This window comes from Sordaria macrospora, chromosome 6 (assembly GCF_033870435.1).
Source record: "Sordaria macrospora chromosome 6, complete sequence".
NCBI lineage: Eukaryota > Fungi > Ascomycota > Sordariomycetes > Sordariales > Sordariaceae > Sordaria > Sordaria macrospora.
The window spans coordinates 731,581-744,124 of NC_089376.1; the positions used below are offsets into that span (position 1 = coordinate 731,581).

Genomic DNA, 12,544 nt, shown 5'->3' on the forward strand with positions numbered 1-12,544 from the left:
GCACCACAATCGTCGCCTTCTTACTCCCACTGAGCGAGCAAAGGGTTCCAAAAATCGCCAGCCATCTGATCGGGTGCTGTTGTGCTCCCCACTTGCCGCTCCTTACCCCCACCACGGATTCGGTAAGCCATTCGCCGGCTCGGACTTCCTGCCTATAAACCCCCAGTGAGACATGAGGGAATACATGGTAATGAGTCTGGGTATGCTCCATCTATTGGTGCTTGTGTTGTTCGTGGTCGCAATTTTGTAATCAGTCATGGCAGGTTCCTGTTCATCCCGCTTGCCCACATACAATCCTCCACGACATTGCATACCTGAGATACCCGGCGTTTCACTGCTGAGTCCAATTCGTCTGCCGTTCTTTCCCCTCTTCGTGGGTAGTGGGTGGTCCCAAAAGGGAGATGTATGGCTGTTTGGTGGGATGGGGGAAACCAGGAATGAGGTAGGATCTTTGACTGAGTGAGGTTGAAGGGGTGCTTGACTACAATCAGATGCGCGGAATGTATGCTAGACTGGGGCACGGATTGGGCGAGAAAGGCTCCCCATCTCCCCTGCTCCTCTAGTCTTGCTTGTTAGGCGTGTGAGGTGTGTTGGTCCGACAGTTGTTCTTCTTCCAACTACAATCGAGATTGGACGAGAGAAACCCCGAAGATTGCTGTAGCTGAGAACTGGAGGAAAAGTTTACGAACCAGTAACTTGAAGTATTGAGTGGACATTTCTTTTTTGTCGGGTATCCGCGGTTACCGACTAGAGTATGCTATCGTAAGTTCTGGACCTGCTGCCTGTTAGTTTTTCTGTCATCCAACGATATTTCCCGCTCTCTCTATGCAACCAAGCATAGGTTAAGCTTGTTGCTTCAAAAATCGTGAGCCGGTGGGTACGTATGAGCTTATACTCAACATGAGGCATACTCCCAAGCGCCACATGCTGAATACTTTTCAGGCCCGTGCCGTTGATCATCCTTTAAGCCCTGTCAAACCCACCCTTGTGTCCCTTTGTCTGGCCATAAACCTGGTCCCTGTTCTTGCCTCTATCCGAGCTTGTCTGTTGGGCTGGGTCTCTTTGTTCCTGGCGCCTCCAATGCCGAGTGCATGGTTGTGTGTGGGTGGGGTGAGTCCGGCAGTGATGTTGTCTTTCTGGGGTTGTAGTCTCAAAAATGGCTGTTGGGTCCCAGGTACAAGGGATGACAATGTGCGCTGTCCCACCCAAGCTACATAGGAATAGTATAAGTCTGTTGAGCCAGTAGGAGCCGTCGGTATGTGGGAGGTGGTTGCGGCTTGCCATGTGTCGTATCAACCCTGAAACACTGTGAAGTGGCACATTTTGAGGTGGTGACATACTGTGTGAACTGCGTTATGTGTGGAAATGATCCAACGGATGAAATAAATCAAGTCAGTAAATCGAGAGTCAATGATTTGATGAGAGTCCAAGGGATATCGTACGATACTACTCACGACATGATGTTAGCTACTGAAAATCGGCCACGGAATGCTATACGCAGAGAGTGCAGGCGGATAGTCAGTTGGGGGAAAATGCAACTTTGCCTAAGAAGGACAGTACAGTCACCGTCCCCGTCATCATTGTCGACGGGTCAGAGCTAAATTAGCATTTCTGGTATGGTCATCAATCTCTAGCCCGGAGGCGTACCCGGCCCGTTCGTGATGCGCTGCGTGCCCGCCGCTAGTTTGGATGTAGCTACCGTTAGGAAAATCCCATGGCGTTAAACTTGCGGTCAACAACGTGTAACAACACAGTTTCTTGCGGTCGTAGGTTTAGTTGCGGTAGTGTGGTAACACAAAAGCGGTCGCATGCGCGGTCAACCTTCTTCCAGGGTCGGGCCGTGCTTAACAGAGAGACAACATTTCGAGGGCGACATACATCGTAAAGGCGGTAAGTTGGAGACATGCTGCCAACAGATACGGAGTTGCGGACGGTAGCTCGTAGATACCTGTTCACTAGGTGTCAGTTTACTGTGGAAACAACAAGTGGTAGCATGTAGTACTCGTGGCGTCAAGGTTGTGTTATACAGAGATGCGGTGGGAAAGAGCACTGGGGAAACACAAGTGAGTTACAGTGAGGGGGTGGTGTGCGAGATCGGGTTGTACAGATCGCAGACAAACATGCCGTTTCCCGTCACGGAGGAATCCACGGGGCTTTACAGGGCATACAATGCACATCCACAGACCGATCAGTGTACACCATGTTATCTCTGGCATGCTATTGTCCGGTGTGCTGCTTAACGCAGTAACACCACCCAAACTGGTGTGATCTGATCTTTGTGTAACACGGCCTGTGTGATTGTGTAACGTACTCGAATGAAGGCGTGGAGACAAGGCCACTAGAGTCGTCGGAGAGGTGGCATATCTCGATGTTGTCAGTTCCAATTAAGGGTGGCTGGGCCGGTTTTTGAAGAGTTTGACGGTTTCCGCCACGGATGCAAATTGATTGTAAGTTGTACTGCGTAGTTCATCTAGTTGGCTCAATGAAAGGGTAAATATCGGGCAGGCTTACCAGGGCTCACATGCAGTACCGTATATGGTGGTTGGTTTGACACATACGTATCCCCGGCATTCACACGGTCAAGTGACAGACGGTCTTCTGTGGAATGTTTCCAGTTCCGTGGGGGTGGTAAGCGTTCGGACTGGACCGATCGGTAGTCACTGCCAGGTTTGTTCAAGTGAGCATCCGTCTTTGGATGGGGTAAGCGAAAGCGAGGGCCCATTCTTATGTGATTGAGGCGCTGCTTGTTTGGCCAACACGTTTTGTGGTTTGGGAGGAGGGACGGGAGAGGAACATCCCGAATAATGAAGGATGAAGTTGACTCGAGAGTTGCATTCGACCAAGTGTAGTGACAAGACAAGACCATACATCAGTCGTGGACGCACTGCTCCCGCCGTAGTTGCCTTTTCACTGCAGAATGTATGAGACGACGTCAATGGCTTGACCTAAAGGCGGTTGGAGACTAGACCTACTCACCACGCTGGAGAATGATTGCCTCGTAAGGGTTTTGGGGGGCTGTCGCGGGATTGAAGGGTAGGGACGGAGATACGGCCACTCGAGGACCGGAAAAGGAGCAGGCTGCACTCGACAGTCCTGTCCATGCCCACGTTCATGCCATGTCCTTACTTCCCGTAAGGCACCATTGTTGTTCTGAAACAAACGCAGTCTCTAATGCCTTGCTCACTGTGTCGTACGTAATGCCCTGTATTCTGTAAGTGAATTGCGGAGACGTAACCGGTTAGCGCCATTGCAAACTCCTTTTATGCTTTTACAGACTCGGATCTGGATCTTACATGTTCCGTTGAGCTGTTAGTTTGTTGTCCTGGGACCATGCTGCGACGTGACCGTTGGTTCTTTCCCTTACTTCGTAACTCGGGCTCAATTGGTCAAGATGTACTGAAGACATTCTTAACTTTGACCAAACGGCCGTCATATGGGCGAAGCTTTATCAGAAGCGCTGTCTGGGGGAATATTTGTCTTGAAAAACAAACTTGCATTGCCCTGCAGTGCAGCGTAGCCTCGTGTATGATCAACTGCGGCGTAGCATGTTACCCCATGGATCCTCCTGAACCGGTCAAGATGTGCTTGATGGGGGGGGGGGGGGAAGTTCCATGAACAGTAAACTTCTGAGCACTGTTTCTCAGTTAGTAAACTGTCCTGTTCTCTGCACCAAAATATCCACGAGCATGTCCAATTTCTCAAGTGGCACCTCCGTCGGGGTAGCTTGCCTTGCTTGTCGAAAAGTGACCACGTCCGAGCCGTATTACTCGGATCCGTGAACCGTGATTATCTCAAGCGTCAAATCTAAGCTTGATGACTCGCTTCCTAGTTGGTGGTTCCTCAAGAGGGGCCCGGAATATCACCAAGGACAAAAAGCAAAGCACTAATGGTGGTATCAGGTTAGCTGGGAACTGATAGGACCAACAGTCGGTCGATGTACGTACAGTTGCTTTTGCGGGCTCATGCAGGCAAATGGCATGGCTTACTGAAACGAGGCCCCGGTCGTCCACTGGCCCCCAAAGTCAACCTCAGCACTCTGAGACCATGTTTTTTACTCTGTTGCCGTATTCGTCTGAAAGAATGGACAACAGTAGGAGTTTGGTTTAACTAGGGTGTACCTTGCAACGGTCAGGACGTCAAGCTGCATCATGAATCCATCTGGAGGTTACCGAAAGGTGTCTTGTTTTGCCGGCAAACAAGCTCGTCGGCCCGTAGATTTGGTCTCATTCCTCAGGATGCCCTTGATCTTCGCATTAACGGTGAGATACATACCATCCGCTCTCCCTAGTCTCCCTAGAACCTTCGAAGGGCAATGATCCATACGTAACACAGTTGCACGAAACATTGCCTGATGTTGTGTCTGACATGATCGTAAGCGCGCTTCACCGGGTTGATCATGCCGATAAACAGACCAATAGGTGACTGCTATGCCCATATACACAGGTACAATTTTGCTTTTTCCAGTCACTTGAGCAGGATTTGGCAGCCAGCTCGATGAGCAGGACAGACAATGGTGGTGGGTTACCTACAACACCCGCTCCCCAGGCTAGTCCATACCAAGCCCACTTGTCATGGCGGTACTAGTAGTCAAGAGCCTGAAGTAGCAAAGCAGAGTACAGTGTGCAATCAACCAAACGATGTGGGGTAAGTTTTTGTATTAAAAAGGGTCCAAAAGGGTAAGAAATGAAGCAAGACACCGAAGCAACCAACAACGTGTCCCGTAGCCCACCATTATGCGCCCCATCGCTGCATCCGAGCCAGACCAAAGAAATCCAAACCCCATTGGGGTGTCTCACAACACTGATACAGCCGCCTTCAGAGACCCTTGCCAGGGCCCCGGGGTATTTGCCCACCATGGCGGCAGAATCCGCGGTTTTATGCAATAGAACTCAAACCCAACGCCAACTCCAGCGCAGAGCAAAACAAAGACGGTAACGAAAGGGGTTTTCAACTCGCAAGCAGGTTATTTAGCCCATACCGAGAATCAGGCTGGCTGACTACTCGCTGGATCTCGGTGTCGTGAAACACTCTGTGAAATACTTCCAAGTCGGAAGGACAAGCGGCGGCAGCGGCGCTGCTAAGAGTTTCCCTGGCCTTCTTGGCAAGGTCCTCCAGGATTAGTCTGCTGGTGCTTTGATTTGGGTCCTCAAAGACGAAGGCCACGGAGCAGATACGCCCGCGCAGGTCAGGGTCGTAGAGCAAGACTTCCCGCCACATCTCGGCCACCTCTTGGGGCGGGTTGCGGTAGCCATTGCCGAGGCCGAAGTCACCAATGACTAGTTGTGTATGGCCGTTGTAGGCTGCAATTCGGAGTGCTCCTCGTAGCAGGTCCTTCAACATGTCGCGCTCCTTTTCAAAGGAGAACTTTGTTCCGTTTTGCGTAAGTTTAGGCCAGCGAGTAGGATGGACTGAAATGACAGGGATCGACTGCCACTGCTCGGGCGGGAGCTTCTCGTATCTGTCGTGAGGGCCTCGGAATACAACTAAAGCACGGCACGGTCAGCAAGTAGTTTATAACATGCAGTTGCTAGTACTAACCGACGTCTCGCGAGTAAATACCACCATGAGTTGGGATGGGGTAATTCTCAGTCACTGTCGATCCTGGCGCAGGTGTTGCCAAGTTCGCAGAGAGAGTGCTTCGGCGGCATAGGCGTTCCTCGTAGCCAACAGCTCCAGTTTCCCAATCTCCGCCTGGTCGTTTGTCGTTAGCCGCGCAGATGAAGGCTACCGAGTGAGGTTCTGCGGTCTGCTTTGCCCAGTTCAAGGCACAGTCGACTGGATCGCCGTTGTAGACAACTAGGGTTGGTGATTAGACAGGAATGATATGTCTCGGAAGCGTGGGGGTCTTACAGAACTGGGGAGGTGCAATATCGTGGGGTCTCTGTTGGAAGTTGATTTGCACTAGCGGTTGATGCAAAAGATAGGAGCTGATATCCCACGTGCCCAACGATCTAATGTAGGGAATGTGTTGCCTCTTGGTTTCGGCAGCCACTTCAGACGGCTTGGGCCTGGATGACCTCGAAGATCCGGGAGCCATTGTGGATGTACTTCAAAGCAAGCGAGAGGTTACTGGAGGTTTTGTGGTAAGACGAGAGTGCAGTAGACGCTTGAGGTGTGACTGTGTATCATGGGGTTGTGATGGTGCTAAGGAGAGGATACGATGGCGTTCTTATAGACAACCAGGGAAATTCCAGGAGGGGAAACTAATGGACAAGAGGCTGTGAAGAAGCAGCAGCAAGCAACGACCACAAACAGCCACGGTGAATCATGTACAAAGAAGCAAAACCTAGACTGCGGCTGTTGGCGAGATCTGGAAACCAACCCCGGATAGCGGCCTGGTCGGTGCCCTGGGTAGGAATGCATTTGGTGCATATCGAAAAGAGATATGGGGTTGTGTAACTGAGCATGTCTTGTCTTGGACTAGACTAGGAGATATGACGGGCATATGGGGGGCCTGCTAGGCCTGTAGATCTTGGGCGTTGGTTAGCCAATGCTCTGCGGGCAAAAGAGACAATGGTCACCATACCATAGCTTTGCCGGCTACCTGATCAGTTTTTGCGGTCTGCGAGATCTGTCAGAAACAAATCACCGCCGTTGTGCTACCGTAATACCGTGTTACCGTGCTACAGCAGGGTTCCAGGTCTGTGGTTGCCGGGATTGAGGTCCATGGACCACGCACCATGACAATGGTACTGTGAGGAAGAATTACCCACTGGCCACGAGCCGTGACTTGCTTTGGGCGATGGACCCGGGGGCAGTGTCTACACAGTGGGCCAGGTAGTAGAGGCAGACCTGCCATGCCAATATTCTTCACACACCTACCGTACCCTCCTCCCCTTGCTGGCCCCCTTCTGCCCCCCTCCCACCTCCCCCATCATGCCCCATCCTGCTGACGCCGGCTACCGAGACTCGGTATGGCAGGCTACTGCTGTGTTGCAACTTATACGCCATCTTGAGTCAATCTGGTACTCCTGCGCCTCGCGGGACCAGTGTGCTGGGGCTTACTGATACAAGCTCCCGGCGGGTATCCAGTGCGCAAGGCCGGGTGGACGGGTCAAGTGTGAGATATCGAGGACCGAGGCCGCTCTCCGTCGCTATTCTGAGACTGTTGATGAGTCTTGTCGTCCGTAGCGATGCTGGTATTGCTTTCTCAGTGCAGCAAACGTGGTTCTGAGTAGAGACATGGGAATCTAAGCCGACTCAGCTCATCTGGATATCTGGAACAGGGAGCAGGCGTAGTAGAGGGAAAAGGCGGCCAGACCGGCGGCATGTCCAGCCAGTTTTTGACTCTGATTCTGTACATGGTCGCCAGCCGTTTGTTGGTTGCTTGTCTTGTCTGTAAGGAGCAAGGAGCGTGCTTGGGCGTCCATCTAGGCCAGCAGAAGCAACTAGGCTCAGGCAGGACGTCGCAGGAGGGCACACCATGGGGGCGAGAACGCTGCCAATGCAACAGTACGATTAGGACGGCCGCCGACTTGATTGATGGCAGATAGACTATCGGCCTCTCAGCAGGATCGTGGCTACGTCTGGTAATCCAAGACGGGTCAGCAATGGTCTGAATGGGTGTGGTTGTTGCCCTGCCAGCTCAAGCGGCGGCATGAGGTAATGATGACTGGAGAACGAGGCCGAAACAGCTGAGGCGTCTGAGGCGTTTGAGTGGGGATTCCTTGTTCAAGTTCTGGATAGGTTGAGATAGGCATAGACGGATGAATACCGTTGACTTTGGTTGGAACATGGTAGACAGTGAAAGTGGTTGGAGAGTGAAGAGGGAAATGACTGAGGCCATTCAGACTCGATTCTTGGAAGTTGCAGTGTCAGTTGTCCATCTCCATGTTGCACTTCAATCTTCCACTTGGGCGGGGAAACACGCTTGAAGTGGAAAGACCCAAGGAATGTCAGCTGTCAGAGTTTTCGTTCTTTCCATTTCTGTCACCAGTTGAGGTCATCCATCCAGGCAGTCATTGTGAAGAGAACCAAATCTAGTCTCCGAGATCGCGTGATCCAGGTTACAAGTCGTTTGTGAGGAAGGCGCCGCGGAGTGCAGGAGAGTGAGAGTGTGTGAGTGCTTGCAGTCGGGTGCAGTTGGTTGACACAAATAACTGCAGGTGCGGACAGTGGCAGCTTACTGGCAGGCAACAACCCCCGGTGAGTGTGGGCAACTTGTGGAGCCACTCGTGCCCACTGCCCTGCCAGTGCCAGTGCTTGCCTCAAGTTGAAGTCCTCACTTCCGTCACCGTGTTGCTTTGCTCATCCTCACTGCAAAGTGCAGTCCTCACCTCAGTCGAGTCCCAATCACTTTTCCAAGTTGCACTCGGCTCACCGAAGCCGAACATCGGTGAATATTGCCCGGAACAGTCGAAACAAAGAAGCTCGGGCCACCAATATACATCTCGGTCGCTAATCTCATCACAATCTTGGCTCCCATCTGTATGTCTTTGATCGATTCGAGCTTCAACCTCAGATGAACCTCAACCCTTGTATCTGATACCATACGAACCTAAAACAACGGGAAAGGGATCGCGGCTTGATGATCTACGATCCGCAATTTCATGATCCAAACGAAAGAATCATCCATCTATCTATCCAAATACCTAATTGCCATCCTCAACGGTCCAAGTGAAGACTCCAAGACTCCAAGACTCCAACTGAAGTCTCCAAATGTGGCCGTGAGGACGGGAAGGTGGCCTGTGCGTCACCTCAAAGGCGCAAGCGGGTGCCTGCCAAGCATTTTCTCCTTCCCCCCAGCGCCAAAGCGCCTCTCCGGCCGTAACACAACGCTAACAAGCGACTCCCTGGAACTGCCGCTGGACTCCGCCTAAATTGCGCCCGTTTCGTCGCCGGCAACAGCAGTGAGAGAGTCTGAGACTGGCAGCTTGATATCGATCATATGCTGCAGCCCGAAAAAAATATTTCAGTCTATAGTCTCGTCTCTCTCTCTTTTACGTCAAAGTGAGATCGAGGATTCGGAGAAAAGGAGGACATAATCGCGATTCGGTCCCGGATTTGAGCCATGTCGTCCGCTGCCGCCGTGATGAGGACGAGGACGAGGATGGGGATGGGGATGGGGATGGGGAAGTCTATTTTCACCAGCACCCCAAGCTCATCGACATTGCGGGCGACGAGGGGAATGCGCAGTACTGTTCTCGCTCGCCACCTACCGCAACAACCACCACTCGGCAAAGATCTCGACCAGGGCCACATCTCCCGCCGCACCATCTCCAGCTCATCTCCACGACGAGTGAAGAATTGGGATCTGAAAGAACTCGAGCGATTGGTAAAAGAATCCAAAGAACAGCTCAGGAAACTGGAGGATGAGGCAGGGAAACCACTCAAGAGGACAACCGCTCTGCACATGTCGATTGCCGAGTGCCTCCGGTGGAAGCCAGAATCGGAGGAGGACAATGTGGTCGTCCAGGGCTACATCCGGTCCGTCCGCGGCATGAAAACCCACCGTTTCGTTTCTCTCGGCGACGGGTCCTCGCTGGCTCCTCTGCAGGCCGTCGTCCCCGTCGACACCAACCAGGCCGAAGGGTGCGATCACTACTCCTCCTCCCGTGCAATATCTCCGAGCTTCATTATGCGTGTCTCGGATACCAAAAGTGCAGCATCAAATACTGACTCGGTCTCGTTTCCGCAGCCTGGCCATCGGCGCTGCTGTCCGTCTCACTGGCAAGTGGGTTGCCTCGCCTGGCGCGTCCCAGTCTCATGAAATGCAAGTTACCCACGTCGACATCCTGGGCCCGTCCGATGCAAAGGTCAGTCAGTTTGCCTACTATGTCCGCCCTGCTCTGTTTACTGCGAAGTGACTGTCTGTCTCTGACACACCACCACCACACATCAAGACTTTCCCCATCCAAAAGAAATATCAGACACCAGAGTACCTCCGCACAATCCCCCACTTGCGGCCGAGAACCCCCATCAATGCTGCCTTGCTGAAAATGCGCTCTGAGGCGGTCGCGGCCCTGACTCGGTTTTTTGCCGACCACGACTTTACTCAAACTCATCCGCCCATCCTCACCTCGTCAGATTGCGAAGGTGCGGGAGAAGTGTTTACCGTGGCTCCGGCGTCCAACATCGCCGAGCTGACCGACGAGGATAACAAGAGCAAGATGTTCTTCCGCAACAAAAAGTATCTCACCGTGTCCACTCAGCTTCATCTCGAGGCCTTGGCCCAGTCTGTCGGTAATGTCTGGACCCTTTCTCCCGTTTTCCGCGCTGAAAAGAGCGATACTGCCCGTCATCTCAGCGAGTTCTACATGCTCGAGGCCGAGATGAGCTTTGTCAACGACCTCGACGAGGTCATGGACCTTGCAGAGGACATGATCCGTAACATGTGCATCACCATGTACGAATCACATACAGTCCACGAGTTTCTTAACCGCGAGGGTCGCGTCGGTTCTGACCTCGTTTCTCCTGAGGAGGTGAACGCTCGATGGGAGGGTATGATGGCGGCGGAGTGGCCGCGTTTAACATACACGGATGCTATCGAGTTTCTCCAAGAACATGCCGACAAGTTCGAACATAAGCCCGTCTGGACTGAAGGCCTGCATTCGGAGCACGAAAAGTTCATTGCCGAGCAAATTGGAGACGGAAAGCCCGTCTTCGTCACCCACTATCCTCGCGACATCAAGGCCTTCTACATGCGTGAAGGCCAGTCAATCCCAGACGATACCTGCCCGGGCCCTACGGTCGAGTGTTTCGACTTGTTGGTGCCCGACCTCTGCGAGATTGCCGGCGGATCCATGCGTGAACACCGTCTGGAGCCGCTGTTGGAGGCCATGAAGCGTCACAACATCGTTGCTGGAGAGTTCACCAGCTCTATGGATGGCGATGCTCCCACCGGCGGTGCAAAGGCCGGCCCCCTTGACTGGTATGTCGACCTTCGCCGATGGGGCTGTGCTCCACATGGCGGCTTTGGAATCGGGTTTGATCGACTCCTCTGCTACTTGACTGGCGTCCAGACGATTCGAGACATGGTTTCCTTCCCTCGCTGGGTTGGCCGATGCGATTGTTAAGGAATCTACGAAAGGCAATGTTCCCAACGTTTGCTTCGGTGGCGCCCTTGTGCGACTCGTACCAGGGCATGCTGCTCGTCAAGGCTTGCCTAGCTTGGATGCGGGGGATAACGCCCTGGTGACACGAAGCTATGGGGCGATTGTTTTCGGACAAGATCTGGCCCACACCGCTCCATGGAATCGCAAATGCGCACGAGGGAGGGCGCGCATCGATTGTCTCTCTCATCCATGAGGGGGGCGGCAGAGGCGGCGTCAAGACACCCCATAGCTCGCATGAGAGAGAAGTCTGTATTGACAGATTGGTCTGGCACCACACCTGAGGACTTTGTGACACCTTGAGCGCGACTTACGGCCTTATCATGTTTTCTAAAGAGGCCAACCTCAGATCTGAGCGCGGCTAAGCGCATGCTATACCCATACAGTCATTTCGATACCCGTCGACCAAAGTCGATCTGACCGACTCCAAAGCAGGACCCAAATCCCAACTCCTCTACCCTTGCTTGAATGGGCGCGGAATAACAAAGTTCCTCCTCCTGATATGAAGCCCACCGTTTACAGTTTGTAGCGCCACTACTTCAGCGTGATGAGTGAGAGTGTGCTCTGGTTTGTCAATATCGGGAAATGGACAAACAAACACACGGTGAAGAAAGGCATCATCAGCAGGTCATGCACAAAAATACACACAATTCAGCCAATGCCCAAAGTTATCGCTGAGCTCAAACAGGTGCTCGACCGTGATGTCCCATCTGGATGGCGGCGACGGCAAGTCGAGCTACCGCGCCATCACTACACCATGGGATGAAACATTGAATATCGTTTCATGAAGACACCGTGAACTTGTCATGGAAGACCCTTGCCAAACCACTTCCCATACCGCAAACAGTTGCCACATGAAATGAATAAGCCGCCATGTCTTCGTTTCATCGCCAACCTGGATTCTGATGGCTAAAGTTTGTACACCGAGTGGCGGCGACGAAGCTACATTCGCACATGGGAATTTGATGATTACCGATGCTCGTGGGAAATCCCACTTGACCATGTTTTGCATAATCTCTTCTTGCTGCCTGGCCCTGGCCGATCTGTCTCCCTAGCCCCCGAACTGGTTGCCGAATTCGATCCATCTGATGTCGAACAGCTCGGATCTATAACGAGAAACATCTCTCGTCCATTCTCTTCGGGTCAGCGCCATCGGGAGGCATTCACAATCCGAAACAAGCCCATGATAGCACTCAATGTGCACTTGGATTGTACTTGCCGCACCCTGCTCATCAATAGTTCAAGTTATGATGAGAGGGCAATCACGAATCTCACCCCAGAAACCAATGGAATGGAATTGAAGGAGAAGCAAGAAACACAGTCGCACCTTCCCTAACCTCTCAATCCAGAGACGGTGATGGGATTGATGGACGCCGTTGCTCCTTCGAGTGGAAGGAACGAAGGCACTTGACGGTCCAGGCAGATCACGCAATTTTGGGCCCATCAAGGTGTCCTCTGCGCCTTTCTAGATGCTTCAGGCGCACGAAAAAGAA

At 52.6% G+C, this 12,544-nt stretch overlaps 2 protein-coding genes across 2 annotated transcripts; one reads left to right on the forward strand and one right to left on the reverse strand.

Annotated features, from left to right (window-relative positions):
- Positions 1-4,473: 4,473 nt before the first annotated feature.
- Positions 4,474-6,899, reverse strand: SMAC4_05923 (uncharacterized protein). Its single transcript, XM_066090363.1, has 4 exons — positions 6,527-6,899; positions 5,851-6,471; positions 5,539-5,796; positions 4,474-5,483 (listed from the first exon to the last, which is right to left on the reverse strand). Exons 2-4 carry the CDS (start codon positions 6,035-6,037, stop codon positions 4,948-4,950), a joined length of 981 nt encoding a protein of 326 aa, XP_065947402.1. The 5' UTR covers positions 6,038-6,471; positions 6,527-6,899; the 3' UTR covers positions 4,474-4,947.
- Positions 6,900-9,010: 2,111 nt separating this feature from the next.
- SMAC4_05924 (uncharacterized protein) lies at positions 9,011-11,015 on the forward strand (the record flags this gene model as incomplete). Its single annotated transcript, XM_003345719.2, has 3 exons — positions 9,011-9,531; positions 9,638-9,755; positions 9,843-11,015. 3 exons carry the CDS (start codon positions 9,011-9,013, stop codon positions 11,013-11,015), a joined length of 1,812 nt encoding a protein of 603 aa, XP_003345767.2.
- Between the last annotated feature and the right edge of the window lie 1,529 nt (positions 11,016-12,544).